Source organism: Lissotriton helveticus, chromosome 11 (assembly GCF_964261635.1).
Source record: "Lissotriton helveticus chromosome 11, aLisHel1.1, whole genome shotgun sequence".
Lineage (NCBI taxonomy): Eukaryota > Metazoa > Chordata > Amphibia > Caudata > Salamandridae > Lissotriton > Lissotriton helveticus.
In genome coordinates this window covers 782,162,591-782,184,541 of record NC_136072.1, presented here as the reverse complement: position 1 = coordinate 782,184,541, position 21,951 = coordinate 782,162,591, and the positions used below count along the sequence as shown (strand labels likewise).

Sequence of the window (21,951 nt, the reverse complement as noted above, 5' to 3'; positions counted from 1 at the left end):
GTATTGTTTTTGCTTTTTCAAATAGGTGCTACATTGTGGATGCATGTGTAACTAGCAAAGACAAACCTTGTCAAACCTTCAGCTCAAACCTGGGTAGCTGTGGCTCTGAGCCGCAAGGCAAAGAAACAAGCGTAAAGCATTTAAACAGCATCAAAACAATTGAAAGAAAAAATTGAAAAAAGACACCAAAGAAATCCAACACCAATTTATAACAAGCATTTGCAATGGAAATTGGCCTCGCAATTGCTTGAGTTTGTGCTATTGGCATTGTAAATGACAATGGGGCATATGTAGGTAGGCGTTTGCGCTTTGCAAACCCCGAAATTCGGCGAATTTCGGCGTTTGCGAATCGCAAACGGTGCTTTGGTATGTAGGTGCACATTAGCAAAATAAGGAATCGCAAACATTGTGATTCCTTATTTCGCTCAAGCATTTAAGTAATCGCAATTTTGCGATTTCTTGAATGCTATGTAGGGAGTGAATTTTAAACTGCGATTTTGGCTTAAGGAATCGCAAAATACCACCTACTCCAAGTAGATGGTATTTTGCGATTTCCTTTCAAAATGCATTTTTTGAAAAAATTCAAAGTGCCATGTGGCGCACAGACCTGCCCTTAGGGCATGTATGTGCGCCACATGTACTTAGAGGCACATTCCAGGGGTGCAACAGGTGTCCTTTGGACACCCTGGCACCCTTGGAATTGCGATTCTCAAATTGCGATTTTCTCATAGAAAATCGCAATTTGTGGAGAAGTGTGGCTCAGGGGTTAGAGGCAGCAGACCCGGAAGCTGAGATCGGTCCTGGACCAGGGTTCAATTCCCCGCCTCGGCGGGTCTTGGGCTAATAATTCCACGGACTCGATAATTCTCGCCCCGGTGCCTCCTCGACTCACGGGTTCACACTCTGCGACTCTGGGCAATAGCTTGCTTAATCTCCACAACGGCCCCTCGCGGCGGGATGCCTGACTTTCACCTTGTGGATACCCTGCTATCTCACAGGGGAATACCAGGAAGGGTTCCCTAAGCAAGCGCCGGGAAACCCACTGCGGGTAGCTGTGCGCTATATAAGCTCAACTACATACATACATACATCTATGTATTAGATTTCTGAAACAGAGAATATGTGTACACCTGCCAGGTCTTGAGCATCTGCAGATGCTGACAAAACGGTTACTTAAAAGGAATCTGCTCTGTGCCTGAAAGGTGGATAAACTATTACAAAGCAAGTGTCATAGGAGTTTCGAGTTCAATAAATGATGTGTGAGACTAATGTAGGCCAGCTCCCACTGCTCCATTAGCTTAAAGTGCTGTCACAGTAGGCTGGCTCTTATATTTATAACATAGATCAAATTCCGGCCAAGCTTAGGGAGATTTAAGCATGAGAGGGAACAAGAATTGAGAATTTGATCTGAACTGACGTTAGAGCTCTGGGATTTCCCAAGGAGCTGCTGGAGCCAGCTCCTGTAAGAAACCTTTTAACAGTAATGAGAAATCAATTGGAATCAGAATTCCTGTGTGTGGACATGTCCCAGAGTTGTAAAAATAATCCAGTGTCCAGCAGCGTGGTGTTTATATTGCAAACGCTGCTTCCCCACTCCTCATCCCGAAAACCATTAGAAAATAACAAAAATGCAGAGAGCTGGAGTGAAGGGGAAGAGCTAGTGAAAAGTGCTCCTAAAGGAATAACAAAAGAATAAAAGAAACAGTGATGGGTGGAAAGTGATGGGTGGACAGCAACATTTAAATAAAAGAGTTCTCCCAAAACAGAAAAGCAAGGCAAGTGTAAGGAAACTGTACTTGGGGGGTACTCCTCTGAAAAAACGGAAGTGACGTATCGCTTCGTGACCCAATTAGGAGGCAAAGAAGAGCGATGCTGGACTGAAAAAATGGTAAGCAGCAGGCAGAAGCAAAGTCCTTTGTTGAATACAGCAGGTCTTGCAGACAGCGCATGCACTTTGCTAGGTTCAAACTAAAAATAGACTGTTTTTTAGACCCCACAATGCAAAAGTTCCAACACAGGGAGAGAATTCGACAGACTACCATGAGGGAACATTAAATAAATAATTAATTTTCCCTTGTTGCCGTCTGTTGAAATCCCCCCTCACCCGGCCCCACTGCTCTTACCTGCACGGGCCGCAGCTGCAGTTACCTCCACCGAAGAAGCAGTCTTCAAGCAGTTCCAGGCTCTTTAGCCTCAGTCCAATGGATTTCTATGGAGCAGTCCTAATGCGAATGATACAGAATGCTATGGATGCAATGCAGTCGACACTGGTCTTCCTGTAGGTACTCCTCGGACCATGAAGGTGATGAGGGGGTCCTGGGCACAGGTTTCAACATCCAACAAGGTCCTCTACGGCCTGGTCGAACTCCAGTCACCACTGCACTACCAGTCGTCTGGTGTCGCGGTCACAACAAAATCCTTCTCCGGGCTGTAGCTTGCCTTCTGAGTGACTAAGAGGCATTCCGATGACTCTCCCAGATCCAGCAGACTCAGGTGCAACAACGGAGCATCGAGTCCTGGTTCCTGGTGCTGCACGATGGCATGGAGTGGCAATCCGGGCTATCACTCGCCCTCTGGGCAGGACTGGGAACCAAAACCGGCCCGCCAAAGTGCTCGGCCGGCCCCCCGGGGGAGGTTGAGGGTGCGACCGAGCTCTTTGCCGGGACCAGGTTTTCGGCCGATTTTGCAGCTATGCTGCATAAACGGCCCTGTAACAAAAACGGCCCCCATCGGCCCAAAACCGCCCCCCACCCTTGCGGCACACCGGGGGATTGCCCGGTGCCCGTAACAACCAGTCCGGCCCTGCTCGCCCCTGGCAGGCTTCTTCAGCTGTTGGGTCCCTGTGCTGCAAACGGGAAGTCAGACGGCTATCAATTGGAGTCTTTTTGCTTTGCCTGGGCTTTGGAGACTACTTTCCCTTGAGCAGGACACAGTCCCTCTTCTTTTCTAGCCTCTATTTTACAACAGGTGCTGTCTACATTGGTCGATCCTCTCTTTTTTGGGAACTAGGTGCATCAGGGTAGGCCTTCTTCCGGCCCAGTCGAGATTGGAGTTCTAGGTGCCAGGGGTGCCCTATTTATGCTCCAAAAATGCCCTAGGGTAGGATGCGGTTGGCAGCAAATGGGCTACCAGGTTCTCTCCCTCCCGATTACCACTTCCTGGGAAGTGTGGCATCTGGCTATCCCAAAATGCACCATTTGCCAACTCCCAACATAGCAGCCCCTTCTTTCGGTGTCCAAAGCTCCCTAGAGCTGTGGCTACCATCATTCCCCTGGAAAACAAGTGTGACAACTGGCTTCCTCTTCCCTCTCCCAGACTGTCTACTTAAACAATAGAGCAGACCCCCCAACTATTTCCCATTTGCCCTTCAAAGGAGACTTCTCCTTTGAAGCACAACTTTGGGGCCCACACCGTTGTGGTTTCCTGCAGGAGGGAAGTAACAACTCTCTATTGAGCAGGTCCCTATTGTCTCCTGTCCTGGAGTCACTGGCACGTCTCCCCAGGAGGGAAGAAAGCTATCTGCAGGAAAGATCTCATGTACAACAGTGAGCATGGCCTTGAAATATTGGGAAATTTAAAGTGGCACCTTCTAATGTCGCACTTTGCCCACCAGTGACATTAAATTAGATTTAACTATTAAATCAGATTTAACACTGATTCTTTTAATACCCTCCAGTACCAACTTTAGTAGTCCCATTCAGAAGTTATAAGGGTTGAGATGTCAGTCTGTAACTCTCTAGTTGCCAATGGGGCTACTAGACTTTCCACAGTAAAAACAACAATTTAGTTTTTTTTTCTGCTGACACATGTAAAAATACTTGTTCCACCCTTTAATAAGCAGCACCTTGCCTTGGGGCTTGTTAGGCCTACCTTAGGAGTGACATAAATATTAAAAAGGAGGTTTGGGATTGCCATTAAATTAAATGGCAAAGTTGAATTAGTAGTGTGTAATGGGGAGGACCCGGATCCACCTGGCTTACCTGTTTCACCTCTTTCCAACCAGCACACAGGGACCTGGAGAAACACGGATGTCCTCTGCGACAAGGAGCCTGAAGAGAGTGGTGAGCCCTGTTTCTTTAATTGGGCGGAGTTGGACCAGGACTACGTCAATTGGTACGCCCCTGTATCCCAGGTAAAGGCAGCCCCAGAGAGCACACAGGTGTGTGTTACACCCGGAGGCGAGAGTGACGGAAGGAGTGGCGGAGAAGAGGACGAGTGTGGAACAGAGGCGACGTTGGAGGAGGAGAGGCGGGAGCAGAGGAGAAGAGGCGAAGGAGGAGCGGAGCAGAGGCAGGAGGCGGAGAGGAGACCCGAGGAGGCGAGAGACCATCGGAGGCAGGAGGCGGAGAGGAGACCCGAGGAGGAGAGAGACCGTCGGAGGAAGGAGGCGACGGACGGAGGAGGAGGAGAGAGGAGAGCCAGAATCGGAAGATCCCGAGAAGACGAACCCAACAAGCCAGGAGGCCAACCGGAAGGCGCTTCGCCCAGCCACACTTCAAGGGAAGTGTGGCTACCAGAGGTACGATCAAGGTTTTCAGGTTGGGCGGGATTCAAGTGGGCTAAAACCCCGTAAAGGCACCGTACGACTACCGTGCACTACCCATCCTTCACTTCCCCGGCACATCGGACCATAGTTGATTGTTTCGTGCACGTGTGTTCCCTCACTCCCTTCCCTGTGCCTTTTGGCAGCTCACCGAACTAAATCGGCATTATCTTTTCCTTCTGGGGACCGGAGAGACTGCTCGACATCGTGGAGGAAGAGGCCCGGACCACAAGTCCCAGGAGACACCGGGACGACCGTCGGACCGCTGTGGAGAAACGCCAGCACAGACATACGGAGGAGACCGAGAGCCCCCTGCCCTACTACAGGAAAACGATAAACAGAACAAGCATTGGAAATGCAATAGGTCTCGCAATAGAATAGTTAGACATTTTTCTTTTTGCAAATGGAAGAGTGGCGTTGCGTGGATGAGTGGCGTTGCGTGGATGAGTGGCGTTGCGTGGATGAGTGGCGTTGCGTGGATGAGTGGCGTTGCGTGGATGAGTGGCGTTGTGAGTGGCGTTGCGTGTGTGAGTGGCGTTGCGTGTGTGAGTGGCGTTGCGTGTGTGAGTGGCGTTGCGTGTGTGAGTGGCGTTGCGTGTGTGAGTGGCGTTGCGTGTGTGAGTGGCGTTGCGTGTGTGAGTGGCGTAGCGTATGTGAGTGGCGTAGCGTATGTGAGTGGCGTAGCGTGTGTGAGTGGCGTAGCGTGTGTGAAGGATTGGTAGTGCGGGCACTGCTGCTTGTGGTATCTGCGAGATTTGTGTAAGTAAATGGAGAGGGGGGAGAGAGTTGGAAGAGAGAGTGAAAGAGGCAGAAACGTTGAGAGGAAAAGAAAGTGCGAATCTGTAAGCTGAGAGATGTGGCATAACAGAAGGATTGGTAGTGCGGGCACTGCTGCTTGGGGTATCTGCGAGATTTGTGTAAGTAAATGGAGAGGGGGGAGAGAGTTGGAAGAGAGAGTGAAAGAGGCATAAACGTGGAGAGTAAAAGAAAGAGCGAAGGAATCTGTAAGCTGAGAGATGTGGCATAACAGAAGGATTGGTAGTGCGGGCACTGCTGCTTGGGGTATCTGCGAGATTTGTGTAAGTAAATGGAGAGGGGGGAGAGAGTTGGAAGAGAGAGTGAAAGAGGCAGAAACGTGGAGAGTAAAAGAAAGAGCAAAGGAATATGTAAGCTGAGAGATGTGGCATAACAGAAGGCTTGGTAGTGCGGGCACTGCTGCTTGTGGTATCTGCGAGATTTGTGTAAGTAAATGGAGAGGGGGGAGAGAGTTGTAAGAGAGAGTGAAAGAGGCAGAATCGTTGAGAGGAAAAGAAAGTGCAAATCTGTAAGCTGAGAGATGTGGCATAACAGAAGGATTGGTAGTGCGGGCACTGCTGCTTGGGGTATCTGCGAGATTTGTGTAAGTAAATGGAGAGGGGGGAGAGAGTTGGAAGAGAGAGTGAAAGAGGCAGAAACGTGGAGAGTAAAAGAAAGAGCGAAGGAATATGTAAGCTGAGAGATGTGGCATAACAGAAGGATTGATAGTGCGGGCACTGCTGCTTGGGCTATCTGCGAGATTTGTGTAAGTAAATGGAGAGGGGGAGAGAGTTGGAAGAGAGAGTGAAAGAGGCAGAAACGTGGAGAGTAAAAGAAAGAGCGAAGGAATATGTAAGCTGAGAGATGTGGCATAACAGAAGGATTGGTAGTGCGGGCACTGCTGCTTGGGGTATCTGCGAGATTTGTGTAAGTAAATGGAGAGGGGTGAGAGAGTTGGAAGAGAGAGTGAAAGAGGCAGAAACGTGGAGAGTAAAAGAAAGATCGAAGGAATATGTAAGCTGAGAGATGTGGCATAACAGAAGGATTGGTAGTGCGGGCACTGCTGCTTAGGGTATCTGTGAGATTTGTGTAAGTAAATGGAGAGGGGGGAGAGAGTTGGAAGAGAGAGTGAAAGAGGCAGAAACGTGGAGAGTAAAAGAAAGAGCGAAGGAATATGTAAGCTGAGAGATGTGGCATAACAGAAGGATTGGTAGTGCGGGCACTGCTGCTTAGGGTTTCTGCGAGATTTGTGTAAGTAAATGGAGAGGGGGGAGAGAGTTGGAAGAGAGAGTGAAAGAGGCAGAAACGTGGAGAGTAAAAGAAAGAGCGAAGGAATCTGTAAGCTAAGAGAGGTCACAAGTCCCAGGATAGAAATAAAAAACCTGGACTGGCGTACCACATCACTTATGGGTTTGGGGCACTTGGAGGGGCTGCAGGCGGAAATCAGTAACTCCACGTATGGTTCCTGCATAATTCCTTTTAACCCCAGAGTTACAACCAGAGATTCCTTACCTAACAAAATGGTGAAAGCTTACGTAGACTAGTGCGTTTATCAGCATAATGGCGAGAAAGAGTACTTTGAAATTGAATTATTTGTGAAGCAATTTAATATAAACTGGAAAAATGTTTCTTTATCAATAAAGTCTGTGCTTGTAGAGCGTGCGTGCAGAAGGTTCTTAAAGCTGCAGTGAGGCCTCTTCATTATTTGCTACATTGTGAGGTTAAACAATGCACTCAGTGCAGAACCGTGCCCGAGTGAGCTAAGGGTTAACATTAGCTGTGTGTGAATGACGAGAGAAATGGAATGGAGCCTCGGAGTCTGCCCTTTACAACCTCACTCCCCCGCCCCTCCCCCATCGGTCCCGGGAAGCTGAATGTAAACACCTGAGAGGAAGCTGACATGCAGAGGGCGAGCAGTTGCAACATTTAAAGGCGAAGGCACAAATGTACCATAGGTAGGTCTGATCAGATGCTAATCTATTAAAGACGGCTGCTAATCGATTAAAGACAGGGTTTATCAGAAAGATATTAGAAAGCAGTGTAATGTATACGGTCCTGAAATTCCTTCCAGGTCAGGACATTTCCAACCTCCTCGCATGAAAACGTTATACCACCCTATGCAGCCCCATTTTCCATACACAAACGTAGACACACACACGTACTTATATATATCTCGTAAAACACACTTTTTAAATGCAGCTTGTAAACGATAGCATTGCAGATGATAATGACTGCTGCTAGCATAGATGCCTTTTCCCATGTCCCGGAACATTTTTTTATTTGCATTCTGGGATTTGTAGTCCGGTTTTTTAGAATGGCCTAAGCAAGTCTTAGAATAGAAAGAAAGCCCTGGTCTGGGGCAGCTAGACAGGGAAACTTAACAGAACTGTACTATTGCCCTCCTTTTGAACTCATTGACCACAGAAGAATAGTTTGGTGATTTGCCCACAACATTATGCAGTAAGAACGTTACTTCACCGAGCTATCTTGCAGTATTCGGTCGTTAAGTGTATCTCATCTAGCACGGTGGGTTAAGAGAGGTCACAAGTCCCAGGATAGAAATAAAAAACCTGGACTGGCGTACCACATCACTTATGGGTTTGGGGCACTTGGAGGGGCTGCAGGCGGAAATCAGTAACTCCACGTATGGTTCCTGCATAATTCCTTTTAACCCCAGAGTTACAACCAGAGATTCCTTACCTAACAAAATGGTGAAAGCTTACGTAGACTAGTGCGTTTATCAGCATAATGGCGAGAAAGAGTACTTTGAAATTGAATTATTTGTGAAGCAATTTAATATAAACTGGAAAAATGTTTTTTTATCAATAAAGTCTGTGCTTGTAGAGCGTGCGTGCAGAAGGTTCTTAAAGCTGCAGTGAGGCCTCTTCATTATTTGCTACATTGTGAGGTTAAACAATGCACTCAGTGCAGAACCGTGCCCGAGTGAGCTAAGGGTTAACATTAGCTGTGTGTGAATGACGAGAGAAATGGAATGGAGCCTCGGAGTGCACAAAGTGTAATGAATGAAGATCAGGAGACGGAGGGCATTGCTGTGGGGAGGGGGTGTAGGAGAAATGCACAAGGCGGGCAGGGGAGGGGGCGGAGCGGGGAGAGCGGCATGACCACAGAAGAATAGTTTGGTGATTTGCCCACAACATTATGCAGTAAGAACGTTACTTCACCAAGCTATCTTGCAGTATTCGGTCGTTAAGTGTATCTCATCTAGCACGGTGGGTTAGATTTTGTAGAGATTTCCATGTATTCTGCAAAGTATTGTACAATACTTGAAGTGTCAGTGCACAAAGTGTAATGAGTGAAGATCAGGAGACGGAGGGCATTGCTGTGGGGAGGGGGTGTAGGAGAAATGCACAAGGCGGGCAGGGGAGGGGGCGGAGCGGTGAGAGCGGCATGTGGGTGTTAAGAAGCCGGGCCTTTGAAGTGAAGCTAAGCTTCACTTCAAAAGCTGTCGGAGGAATGCGGGAGAGAGGAACAGATGGCGATTGCAGCTGTGCACGCGCTTTTAAGCTCAATGCACATGCGCATTGAGCTTAAAAGTCACGGGCACTGCAAGGAATCGCCACGATTCCTTGCTTCTCAGTTAAAAGTTGTTTAAGCCGCAATAGGCTCGCAAGCTCGATGCGCATGCGCATCGACAGGCGAGACCTAAAAAGGACATTCAAATTAATAAAACCTGCATTACCTAAAGTTCCTGTGTCCGTAAGTCTATTCGAATTGTCAATACCGACACCAGTGAGCCGGGGCGAACCCGAAGCGCCACATAGTGTAAAACTGTCCTTCCAGGCTTCAGAGGGAGACTGGGAGACATGTTTTACATAGTCCCACTTGGAGTGGCGCTACAAGTGCTGCAGTCCCTGTGGGACATTAACTTACAGGTCCCATGTACCCCTGGTACCATATACTAGGAGCTTACAAGTTAGGCTAAGCAACTTCAGGACACGCCAATTAAACATGCACCATTTTAAGGGTCAGGGCACATGCACTGACTACTGTTTAGCAGGGCTCAGGGCATTTCAGGTACCTAGTTGTCAAAACAAAAACAATGGCAAAAAGTGGGAGTAAACCAGCAAAAAATCCTGCTTCCTTACATTAGCCTACAAAACATGATCCAGCTGATCAACTATTTTACAAGTCTAACACTTATGCTAGCTGCAGGTGTATAAACAATTTTTCAAATACACCTTGGTACAGAAATTCTGGATAATCCAGTCTAGAATTCATAAATAAAGGCCCCTACCACTTGAGCTCTTAGTTGAAGAATGAAGTGAATCATCTTTCGGAGACATGCAAGAGAAAGATGATAGAGTTAACCGACAAGTGTAAGTTTTGAACGGAAGAAGGTTGTCAAGACTTATCCCTCATGGTTTTGACCTTTGGTACTGGAAAAACAACAAGATGGGTGAAGGAACCAATTAAGCATGTCTGGTATAATGAAAACGCTGCCATCATTTGTAACCTCAATGAAGAGAACAAAAGGGACAAGCGGATTTTGTTACAGCACAAAAGTAGAACATATCTTATAAAATCCATTTATAAAAATAAGTGGATTTTTTTTACACCACAAGAATATATATTTTATAAAACTTTACAACTCTGCAAGTACTAATGTCATTTCAACAACCATACAACTGTCAAGACTCCACAGAAATCTAGGCGTTGCCTTCAAAGTTTTGCTCCAATCGTGGAAAATATACATTAGAGACTGCAGAGGAGAGATGTTACTCTTGTGATAATTCACATCTAAGCAATGTGATGGGATAGCATAATCCCATCTTGACTGTAGTAGAGCAATGTACAAGGAAACACTCAATTGAGGGTTGTTCCACTTACATGACTACATAACTAAGACCCCGATGCATTCAGGGTTTTCCCTATTCTGTAGAAGATATGTTCGTGCATTTGGGCCTTGGTCTTTCTGGTAGTGGCCAATGGCATCCTCTTATTAAATACTGCGGAGAGGTCCAGCAGAACCAGCATGGCTATGTCCCCTCCATTAAAATGAGATCATAGACTTTTAACTGGGAGGTCTTAGTCCCCTGTGATGAATGAAACCACGACCGGTTTGGGTGACCAAGTTATACTAGACGGTTCCAAGTTATACTAGACGGTTCTGACAGAGCAATTACCTTCCAGTTACTGACCTTACAGCCTGATTCATGAAAACCGGACTCTGCGAGTCTCAAATTGCGAAAAACTGCGAATCGCAATTGAGAAACCGCAGAACGGAATTCATGATGTTTTGCAACAAAAAAAAGCGAATCGCACGCGGCCGCAAAAGCCGTTTGCGATTATCGATAATCGCAGAAAATTCTCTATTTCCGGCTACATCCGTGTCGAAATTGCGAACTCGCAAAAAGCGAGATCGCAAAATCGCGAGATCGGGAAAACGGGAAGTCGCTTTTCGAGCACAGTGATGACATCACAACCAGGAAGCAGCCCGTTCCCAGCCCCATTCACCACAGTGAGGCAGACCTCAAGTCAGCAACTGGGAGAGCTCCTGCAATTCTGTTTGGATACAACTCTGAAAGTACAGTGCAGCAATGTCTGAGGATGCAGTTCCTGGGCCCAGCAACACCACAGGGCGGAAGAGAAAGTTAAAATTTTCCGAGCTGGAGCATTTAATAGAAGGGGTGGTGGCCAACCACTCAAAACTGTTTGGGAAGGACTCTAGGAGGGTGCCGGAGCAGGAAAAACGCAGGATCTGGCAGGGTATAGCGTCCACGGTGAACTCCGTGGGTGTGGCTGATAGGTCACTGGACGAACTTAAAAAACGCTGGTACGACCTCCGAGGTCGTGCCAAAGAGAGGGTGGCTGAGCGCCTTGGAGAGTCATCGGGCACTGGAGGGGGAGGACCTACAGTCCCTCCAAACACCCCCATGGAGGACCAAGTAGAGAACACCCTGGAGACAGAGGCGGTCATCGGAGTGACTCATCTGGACTCATCCTGCCCCACCCAAGACAACCAAGGTAAGTGGCATGCGACTGCGACCCTGTCCCCTATGAATGTCCATGACCAATTAGCCTCCCATATTGTTCCATAGTCATACCATCGTTCCACATCAGGTAATGCCCTGAAGTAGTGTGGCCACAATGTAGATGTACCACAATGCAGCCAGACAGGTTCCAAAGTACGCAAAGCCATAGCCAGTCAGGGAATGTCACCCAGCATGCATGTAGCAACTGCACGTGTGACAGATACATGCAACTAATGAACGTCCACTTCCCCTCACAGGTGGTGCAGACAACAGCGACAGCGAGAGGCTGCAAATAGATGAGGAGGCACAGGATGAGGAGGAGGTGCCGCCACATACACAGCCACCAGCCCCTGCCCCAGCAACTACTCCCGCAGCCAGGTCCACCACCAGTGTGCCTCCTGCGCCTGGCGCAGCAACTACTCCCGCAGCCAGGTCCACCACCAGTGTGCCTCCTGCGTCTGGCGCAGCAACTACTCCCGCAGCCAGGTCCACCACCAGTGTGCCTCCTGCGTCTGGCGCAGCAACTACTCCCGCAGCCAGGTCCACCACCAGTGTGCCTCCTGCGTCTGGCGCAGCAACTACTCCCGCAGCCAGGTCCACTACCAGGGTGCCTCCAGCCCCTGCCGCACCAACAACGCCTGCCGTGACACCACCAGCAGCTGGTGCTTCAACATCAGGGCCTGCGACAGCGGCAACACAGCGGCCACCCACTGTGTCAGGCCAGCAGAGCAGGCGTGGCAGGCCTCGCCTGCAGACCAATGCACCTATCAGCAGGAGGGGGAATGGACAGGAGCTGGTGAGAATGAGCGTGGAAAGACGCATGCTCCGTATTCATCAGCTGCAAGCACGCCAGCAAGGTGCCATACAGCTACAGCTGTACAACATTGGGCGCAATGATGCCGGAGTGGGGGACCAGATGGACCGCATGACGGCAACCATGGCAGGTGTGGGGGAGGGAATGGCCCGCATGACTGCAGCCATGGCAGGTGTGGGGGAGGGAATGGCCCGCATGACTGCAGCCATGGAGGCCATCACTGCTGCAAATACATCGCGGCGCAACGCACCGCCGCCACCGTCAGCTATTGACCCGGCTGACCGCCTACACCAGGTCCAATTATCTCATAGGCAATGCCACATCACAGTTGTCGCGGCGGTCCCTTGCGCAGCAGCAGCAGCTCATCCAGTGCTGCGAGGATGTGGCCAGGGTCCTTGAGCACCTGACCAATGCCGTGACAGCACTACACCCTCCTGCTCTACCTGCCACTGTTGGGGGTGATGATGCCAGTGAGGGGACATCGAGTGTGAGCAGCCACTCTGCCTCCCACGTAGGGGCACTCAGGCGCAGCACCAGGCCCACAGCAGCTGCACGTGCCTTGGATGAGGATGAGCCACAGAGGCGCTTGGGTGGTACGCGCAGGAGGCGCACATGACTTCATATGACTATTACAGGCACAGGCTGAGTATAAGCCTGCCCTGTCCTTTCACACAGCAGTATGCTGAAATACTGTTAGCAATGACAACATTTAAAGTGATTTTGAAGTGGTACCATTATTGTGAATGAAACAATAATATTTATTTTAGCAGCACACATTGGCGTTGTGTCAATATTACTTTTTGCATGCATTTGTGATTTGTGATTTGTGGGGTGAGGGTGCATTAGAAACTGTTCAGTGTGATGTGGTTGCGACGTCTGTGGCCTTCAGCTGGATTCTCCCCGCGTGCATGGCGCGCATGTGCAGGTGGCCGGTCGTCCCCTTCAGATTCACTGCCAGAGATGTCGACAGGTATCCGGCGCTTGGTTGCAATGTTATGTAGTATTGCGCAGACAGCCACAATGCGGCAGCACACTGCAGGACTGTAATACATGGCCCCACCTGTCTTGTGCAGTATGCGGAACCTGCTCTTGAGCAGCCCAAATGTCCTTTCTATGCAATTCCTTGTCCGAATGTGTGCAACATTGTAGCGCCGTTGCTGGGGTGTAGCAGGGTTGAGGTATGGGGTGAGGAGGTAATCACGGAGGGCGTAGCCACTGTCACCTGAATGAGAGGAGCAGAGGGTGAGTGCCTGTGCTGCGCTGCTACTTCATAGCAATGTGACATTGTCGACAAAGTGTACTTACCAAGTAGGTGTCCTTCCCCAAAGTCTCCCCTGGCCAGTCGTGTGTGGAGGCCGCTGTGCCGGAATATGTAGGAGTCATGGGTACTCCCTGGGTACTGGGCCACAATGTTAGTGATGTATGTCTTAGCATTGCAGACCATCTGTATGTTGAGGGAGTGGTAGGACTTGCGATTGCGGAACATATACTCCGTGGCAGCTGGTGGGCAGATGGCGATGTGGGTACAGTCTATGCATCAGAGTACATGTGGAAAATGGGCTACATTGTAGAATTGTAGCTTGGTCAAGTCCAAATCCTGTTGGCTGGTGGGAAATTTGATGTGTCGGTGTAGCTGGGTAAGCATAGCGTCAACAAAAGTCTTGAGGCAGCGTGACATGGTGGGCTGGGATATCCCCCCAGCAGCCGCTACTATCCCCTGGAAGCTCCCGGAGGCCAGGAGGTGCAGGCTACACAATACCTGCACATGTGTAGGCACCGCATTGGTACGCATTGTTGGGTGCTGCATCAGGGGGTCAAGGTCCTGTATTAGCTGGATTATCATTTCCCCAATCAGCCTGTATTTTGCATATATCTGCTCTCTGGTTTGGCCCAGCAAGTTGACCCGCTGGCGGAATATCCTGTCCTGGATCCGGCCTCTCCTCCGTGCTGCTCGCTGTAGCCTTCGCCGCCTGACCACCATGTACATTCCTGGCATTGTGGAACTCCTAATGCTGCTGCTGATTGTCCTTATGTGTGATTGGTCAGGCCTGAACCTGTTACTGATTGGCCAACGTTTTTTTGAAAAATATTTTTGAATGGCTTTTATGGTTACCACCTGCTTTGAGTTGTCCTTAATTTGCGCCGCGCAAACTGCGAATTTTGGGTTTTTCGCTATTTGCGGTTTTTCATGATTACCGATTGCATAGCGAAATCGCAATTTATTTCGCAGGATCCGTGGATTGTCGCATTTTCCGATTCGCTAATACTCTCCTACCGGGATTCTGCGAATATTATTGCGAATTCGCTATTATGTGTTTGCGATTTCATGTTGAATGCCGATTACGGACATTGCGCCCGCAATTGCATTTTCGCAGCGATTGCGGGCGCAATTTTGCTTCATGAATCAGGCTGTATGTGTTGCAATCTCATCAGAGTGATAAGAGCTAGTTGGGGATTTCCCGAGTGAAGGTCCGTAAATGAATCGCATCGTGCAACCACTCCCAATACAAATGTAAACTGTTATTGGCAGCTCTGTATTAACTACACATGGAGAAAAGTAGCATACCTTGCCCCTTCAGGCTGGTGACTGTCTCGGTGGCAGAGCAATAAATCCTTGTGGATTCTCGTGTGGGAGAAGACCTGTGAATGTTGGTTTCAAAAACATATCTATGAATTAAATCAGTAGGTTGGTTACTTATATTTCCCCTGCTTGTTTGAGGTTGGTCACTCCATTTGTGAGGAAGAATGCCCCGGTCCTGGCAAATGTATGACTCTATTGACCCCCTCAACCCCCACCCGGCCCCCTTCCGGCTCCTCTAATCCCTTCTTGCAAGAGAGCGTCCACGTCGGATTGACAAACATAGTCGTTGCCATCTTTTGATTAAAACATCACAGGCAATGATATAAAGAATATGATAGACGTAACACTCTTCGATCGGGTAAGCACTGAGCTTTGGGGACATAAACAAAAACAGATGGGCATTTTGGAGGGAGGATTAATGTAGAATGCTGCCTGTGGGAAGGTTTGGTGACTGGCACATCATGTCCAAAGGGCGAGGAGAAGGGATAGAGACCTTCACGTATAGCAAGGCGGCGTAATGTTGTCTTCGCGTCCCTCACCTGCATAACCCGAATGTTCTCTCTCTCCAGCCCCTCCACCATGGCATCCACCGCCTTCTGCAGCCGAAGCTGCTGCTCCTCCACACCGGCCATGCTCTCTCAGTGCCCCACGCTCAAGGTACTGCAACAGATTCTCTTTCCAAGGACAGCGGCAGACCAAAGACACCGATGTGATATCTGTAGGCGCCATATTGGAACGGAGCTTTTCCCGCAAGGAACACACCAGTAAAAATGCAAGTTTAGACTTTGAAGTAAATACCAAAAAAAAGATACATCTCAGAGGTGCTATAAGGTCTCATAGAGAAGATAATTTTACAAATAATCGGACGATTTCATTAAACATGACTATATCATCAAAACAGAAGACAAATAATAGGTTTAGTCTAAAAATGAAATATTGAGTGCATCTGGCCGTCAAAAAAAATTATATATGACATTTTTGTTTCTAACTCTCCTTGCATTGAATGGGAAATATGCAAATTCCAAGATGGCGAATACGGACAAATCACTACAATCCTATTTGGTCTTTAGCACTGAAAGAGGACTGTTGTGTTTCGATAACTGTTGAACATTCCACTTAAATAGAGGTGTTACGCCTGTAGTCCAATATAAAATCAACAAGCATTTACAATGCAATAGGTCTCGCAGCATTACAGTTTGAGTTACTGGCATTGTAAATGACAATGCTTTGCATTAATTTTTTTTTTAATTTGCAATTGGTATATAAACATTGTTTGTGAATGGTTAGCTGTTGCTTATGCTAAGCAAAGTTGGCAGTAATATAGAGTGCTAGTGTTGGTTGTTATAAGCCTTAAAAGCTACTGCCATCTTCCCTTTTAAAATCAGATGTTTTACCTCCCCCCTGACCCCCAAAACCACCGACACACACATGAAGCCATACATGCCAACCCTCCCGATTCAGGCGTGAGACAACCGATTTGATGGCTAGTCTCCCGCCTCCCGATTCTTGTATTAAAAAACCCGATTCCATGCGGATTGCAGAATGATCAGCTTGAGATAACTTAGAGCTAAATTGAGTTCGAAAATGACCTCTGCTTTCTGCCCTTTCTTCCCCACCTTCTGTAGTTGCCAATACATTACAACCTGAGCCCGTCATACAGCTATTGGCTTAAATGTGAGCTTAGGCAGGCCCAGGGGCGAGGACTCCGGAAAGGAATTTTGCCTGGTTACGTCCTGCGTAAAAGTATTCCTCGGTGGGCTTCAGCAGGCACTAGGGATTGGTTTCCTGTGACTCGAAGTAGGCACTGCCAGAAACCTGCTCCTGCAATATTGTCACTCCCTTGGCCTGCCATAGCAATTTTTCTGTGCTCCTGACACACATTAAGGTAAGAAAAAAAGAAAAACAAGTGAAACCTTTCAGTAGCTCCTGGGAGAAAAAATGTGTTTCAACCAAAGTTTCTAACTCTGTGTTTCTTTGAACTTTGTAAAACTATGAAAATCAAAATGTTGATGCCAATCTCATTCCCACTTTAATCTCCCTCTCCAAGAATTACCCCTGACATTAAAGCTTAACTCTTTGTCCTCAATTTTTTTGGGCGGGATTAACTTTTTTGGGGGGTCCGTTTCACATAGTGCGTATAAAAACAGAGTTTAGAACTCTGTTTTTGTTAGCGCCAACAATGAAATGCTGGTTCTCCCTATACTCCAGATATGGTGTTAGGGCCAGAGTTGTAATTTCATCTGTGTATTTATTCCATTTATTTATGGTAGTTTAGGTTTGTCATTTAGGGTGATGGTTTTTCTTCCATTTCTAAGTGAATTAGATTTTTTTTTAATTTACTTTATTAATGTTTGCCTTTCTCCTATTAGTGTTATATCTGTCTGCATTGGTTTTCAGAGTGATTCTCTTGCAGTGCATGTGAGTGGCGTACTCCAAGGCTTGGCTGGAGTAGATTTGAGCCTGTCTGGGCAGTTGTACTGCTTGAATAGATGTGGGTGTAACTTATGAGCATTGCGTCTGTCTTGCACTTTTGTAATAGTGGTTATACGTATTCATGGCCCTCCTTATTCCCCCTTACTTTTTGTACTTTTCCCTTCTTTTCTCCCACTTTGTAGTAGTTATTGTTTATTTTTCTGACACTCCCCCGCCCTGGCTACTCCCACACATACTACAAAGTAGTAGGTCTATGTGTACCTGAGTTCTGCTTGTAGTGGTAGGAGCCCTCAGAGAAATGTAGCAGATTGGGGTGAAAATCTACAGTGTGGATTTTGGCAAATAGCACTTAGTTATTTGAGACGTAGTACTACAATAGTATTATTCTGAAACTCGCAAATTGCCTATTGTGTATAGTTTCAACAGTCGTAGTCTCTATGGCCCAAACCTAAATGTTATCATAAACCGTCAGAGGCAATTGGAACAATTGGAGGACAGTCACACAAAGCAAATGTGCGCCTTCATCCAAAGCAGTTCTGAATTACCTTCGGGTCGCGTTCCCACTCTAAACACTATAACTCTTTGAAGTGCAGAGTGACTCTGCACTTTAAAGAGTGTTAGTGTTTATAGAGTGAGAACACAGACTGGTGCAGAAAATGTTTCTCACTCTGAAGCTACAGGCCCTACCACGCGTGATGCACCTCTGAGAAGCATACACACGGAGTGCCAGCACTGGGCCTAGCTTCAAAAACCTGACGCTAGAAATGTTTCTGACGCTAGGCCCTTCTGGCAAGCAGAGTGTATAGTGGTCAGAAGTGGCAGGGATGTCAAAAAACAACATGTAGATAGAAATGTTTCTGAAGCTAGGCCCTGCCACTTCTGACCACTATACACTTTGCTTGCCAGAAGGGCCTAGCGTCAGAAACATTTCTATCTACATGTTGTTTTTTGACATCCCTTTATTAATGCACACTGCACTTTCACAATTGCTTTATCAACCTTCTTGCTTCTCAAATTTGCTTGAAAATGCACCATTTATCCACTCTTTTTTCAAAATGTTCTCAGGGGGGGGGTGCTCGCTCGCCGCAGTGCACTCCCACAGATGTTTACAGCCCACAACTTTCAAATGCCACCAGCCACCACTGCCTGCAACCTATTTTGTGTTACGCCTGACCCGTTCCGTGTTACGCGTTATTCAGGTCTTTCCGCCCGTGAATATTTCTCCCTCTTATCGAAGTTGAAATGTTGGCATGTATGATGAAGCCCACGTGTGGGAGCCTCACTCGTCAGTCCTCTACTTGGAATTCTGGATTGTGTTGACTTGACCCCCCCCAAGGGCCCGACCTCCCCCCTCCTCCCAAGAGGGCCTCCCGGGCTTTGAACCTTCAGCCATAAAAAGGAGCCCGGATTGAAATGTCAGTCTCGCGCTGGACGGGCATCAATCAGCCTGCGGAGGCCCCCGCCGGAGTGCGCGCCCCTGCCCTCCTGAACGTGCTCTTCATGTCCGCGCGCTCCTGCAGGCTGGGTGGCTGAGTGGGTTCATTTCCTGCTCCGGCTGCAACGAACGCGACCTGTTGCGGTGCCACAGCTGAGGCTAATAGGAGCCCGGGGGCAGCAAGCTCTCCTCCGCCCAGATGAGCCAAATCTCTTGTGACAGGCGGCATGTTGTAGGGCCACGGGCATTAAGTGGCTACAGTCGGCAGAGGAGCACAGGGCCGGCGCAAAGACACGCCCAAATCTGCTTTAAAATGGCTGCAGACAGATGTCATATTACGCAGCACCTCATAAGCATGACTAAATAATAACACACTTCCTGTAAAGTAATTTGTTTTTGAAGGGCCAGCACTCCCTGCATACCATTACGAGTTACCAGGAACAGTGCAAGGGGTTTCACGGCTCAAGTGGCAGTCTGCGTCGTCCGACATCGGAGGAGGGGGCGAGGGAGGGCTGCTGTGACGTCAGCCTCGTTCTCGGAGTCCATTGGCCCCAGCCTCGGATGTTCCGCGCGCTGGAGGGCGGACATCATTCACAGCGACGCAGGGCTCCCATGCCCGAGGGAGAGCCCCGCGGAGCCTACAGAACACCGGATTGGCGGTAAGTCGGACTGGGGGGGGGCTTGTGTGTGTGTGTGTGCGCGACGGCGGGGGTTGTCTGTATGTGTGCGTGTGTGTATGTGTGCTCCTGTGTGTGTCTCTGTGTGCGACGGCGGGGGGTGGGTGGGGGGGTGTCTGTATGTGTGCGTGCGTGTATGTGCGCTCGTGTGTGTGTGTCTCTGTGTGTGCGCATGCATGCAGGGGGAGGTGTGCCTGTGTATGTTTGCGCTTCCCAGGAGACAGGAGATGGCCACGGCGAGCGCGTTCTCGCACGCGCGGCCCGCTCCAATCGCCTTTTGCAAGATGCGCGCGGCCAGCTCCTGTCTCCTGGGAAGCTGTGTCGCTGACAAAAGGTCTCTGGCGGACCGCGCTTTCGCACGGTTCCCACGAGACCTAAAAAGCATCATGGGTTGATATTTGTTATTGATCGAACTGAAAACAGAATGTATTATTGCACATTGTTAAGGCCACAATAAGTAATACATAACACACATGGTAAATTGTATTGGGTTTCTAAAGTTTTTGCTCTGTACCATTACGTTCAGTTATTCCAATAAAAAGTAGTCATCCGTTGAACAGTCAGTTATCGAAGCATACCAGTAACATTTTTCTACATCACAGTAGAAGCGAACGCGGAGACCATGTAGGTGTAAGGGTCATCTCCAACCGATCGTTTGGAGTGTCAAACCGGAAACAAAATTTTACAGGAACTCTGTAAAGTATATGAAATATTCAGCTCAGTGCTTACTGCTAAAGTAATGTCTGTGGGGAATGAGAATAACGGAACCTTCACACATCTCGTAATGACAATCATGTATTGGATGATGTTATCAAAGTCCATTCTAGCAAATCTCCCCACCAACACGACCTCCAACCAATGCCTTCTCAGGACCATGAACTTTAAACAAAATATCTCTGTGTGGACAACCTATTGAAGTAGCCAGCTAAGTAGACTATGATAATCAGAATGCCATAAGGAACCTGCAGAGGTGCTCAAAGCTGGCAGCTTACTGAAAAACATAAACAATGTGCCGCTCTCACACTTCTTCATCCATCACACTGCTAAGTACGGCATCCCATAACACGATAACAGCACCTTGGTGGGCATCATACACAACATGGAAAAACACACCCTATGCACACACGTGTGTATATTAAATATTAAATCAACGTAGGTAGTATTACATGCAACATGTGATATAGGTAAAGCTGCAGAAAGACAATCGTATCCACAAAGGAAGAGAAAAAGAGATATCTTCTGATCTTTAATTTTCATGTACAAAACAGCAGCCAGCCGACATGTGTTTCATCGCTTGCGCGAATCTTCAGGGCTCTGAATGACTGCGTCTATGCCAAAGGTCGCTCTGCCGGTGATACTTCCGACCCGGTGGGGCCCTTGACCAATTCAAGTAAGGATACGGATTTTCAAGATAGACACTGTCGTGTCTGTGTAAATCGACAGGAATCCCGGGAGCTTTTCTTAGTGACGCAAGGATTGGAGGGAGTGACTCCAAGCTTGTTCTCTTGGTAAGTAAGTTGTCTCGAGCGGAAGGGTAGAGAGAATGAAGTAACTCTCAAACCCTGATAGTATCGTGAAATGATCAACGCAAAGTATGCGCTGTGCGTGTTGCTCCCGGGTCACCGTGTTCCTGGTTGTGGACCAACATGGAACCACTTCCCACATAGGACCAAAGCAAAGGACCCACTTCCAGCCACACACAGTGCATGGTTTAGCTTGCTACCAAAGTAGGCAAGCACTCCAGCACCCCACATAATGATAGTCGGCACTATATAATGACTGCAATACAATACAACATCCAATTCATATGTTTTGTTAATTCAATTAAAGTGTTGTGATATGTTTCAAGTATTATTTTCTATTTTCCGTTTTCTTTAGTATGGAAGTCGGGGATCCCTGAAAGGCGTACTTGCCATGGGTGGAATTGAGTATGGTGAAGACTGAAGTAACGTAAAACGACAAAGGTAAAGGAACAAATCATCAGTAGTTGCAAAAAAGAGCTGTAGTGTTTCAACAGAAATTAGAGAGTTCATGGAATCTAACGCTAGCATGACCTAGGCAATCTAAGCTGTTAATTAATACACACATGAGTGAATCGATAACCTGTCTAGAGTTTCCATCTTTCCCAGAGAAAAAATAAACCATTTGTTCATTTTTTAAGATTCTGTTAAGGCCTGGACGTGATACTTGCATAGGACTTTATATCATCAGTATTCATTTTTAACATGGTTTTGCTGTCTTTGTTTACTTTAACTATGCTATGGATAATGAAATCACATTTTACTGTTTTAGAGTACTTTCTTCTTATGTTTGCTTTTTTAATTATATACTGATAAGAGGAAAAACATTCAGCTTGTGGTGATTTTTCAAATTTGTTTACCAGCTGAAATTTTCAAATACTGGTCATGCAGCTAAAAAACAACAACCAGGTGGTAATTCTAAACCTGTATATTAACTGTAGGGTGTTGGGCCCAAGCCATACATACAGACTAACATACACTTTATCACTTCTGTGATGATGCACCAACTGCGTCGGTGCTGGGTAGTACACTACATCACTGCTCAACTTTCTGTTAAACAGAATGATCAATCGGGCCTTATTCTCAAACTGCAGTTTGTAGTACATTTTGTAGTAATACAACACGTATTACAAAGTGTAAGTTTTGCCTTTACTTATATG

The 21,951-nt window shown here is 47.6% G+C and overlaps 1 protein-coding gene across 1 annotated transcript in view; it reads right to left on the bottom strand.

Annotated features, from left to right (window-relative positions):
- TIMCC (TIM double twin CX3C motif chaperone) overlaps positions 1–15,480 on the bottom strand; it is a 34,211-nt gene extending 18,731 nt beyond the window's left edge. Inside the window, exon 1 of the mRNA XM_078666716.1 lies at positions 15,266–15,480. Coding sequence (XP_078522842.1) covers positions 15,266–15,358 — 93 coding nt within the window. The 5' untranslated portion in view covers positions 15,359–15,480. The remainder of the gene's footprint in view (positions 1–15,265) is intronic.
- Positions 15,481–21,951: the final 6,471 nt, after the last annotated feature.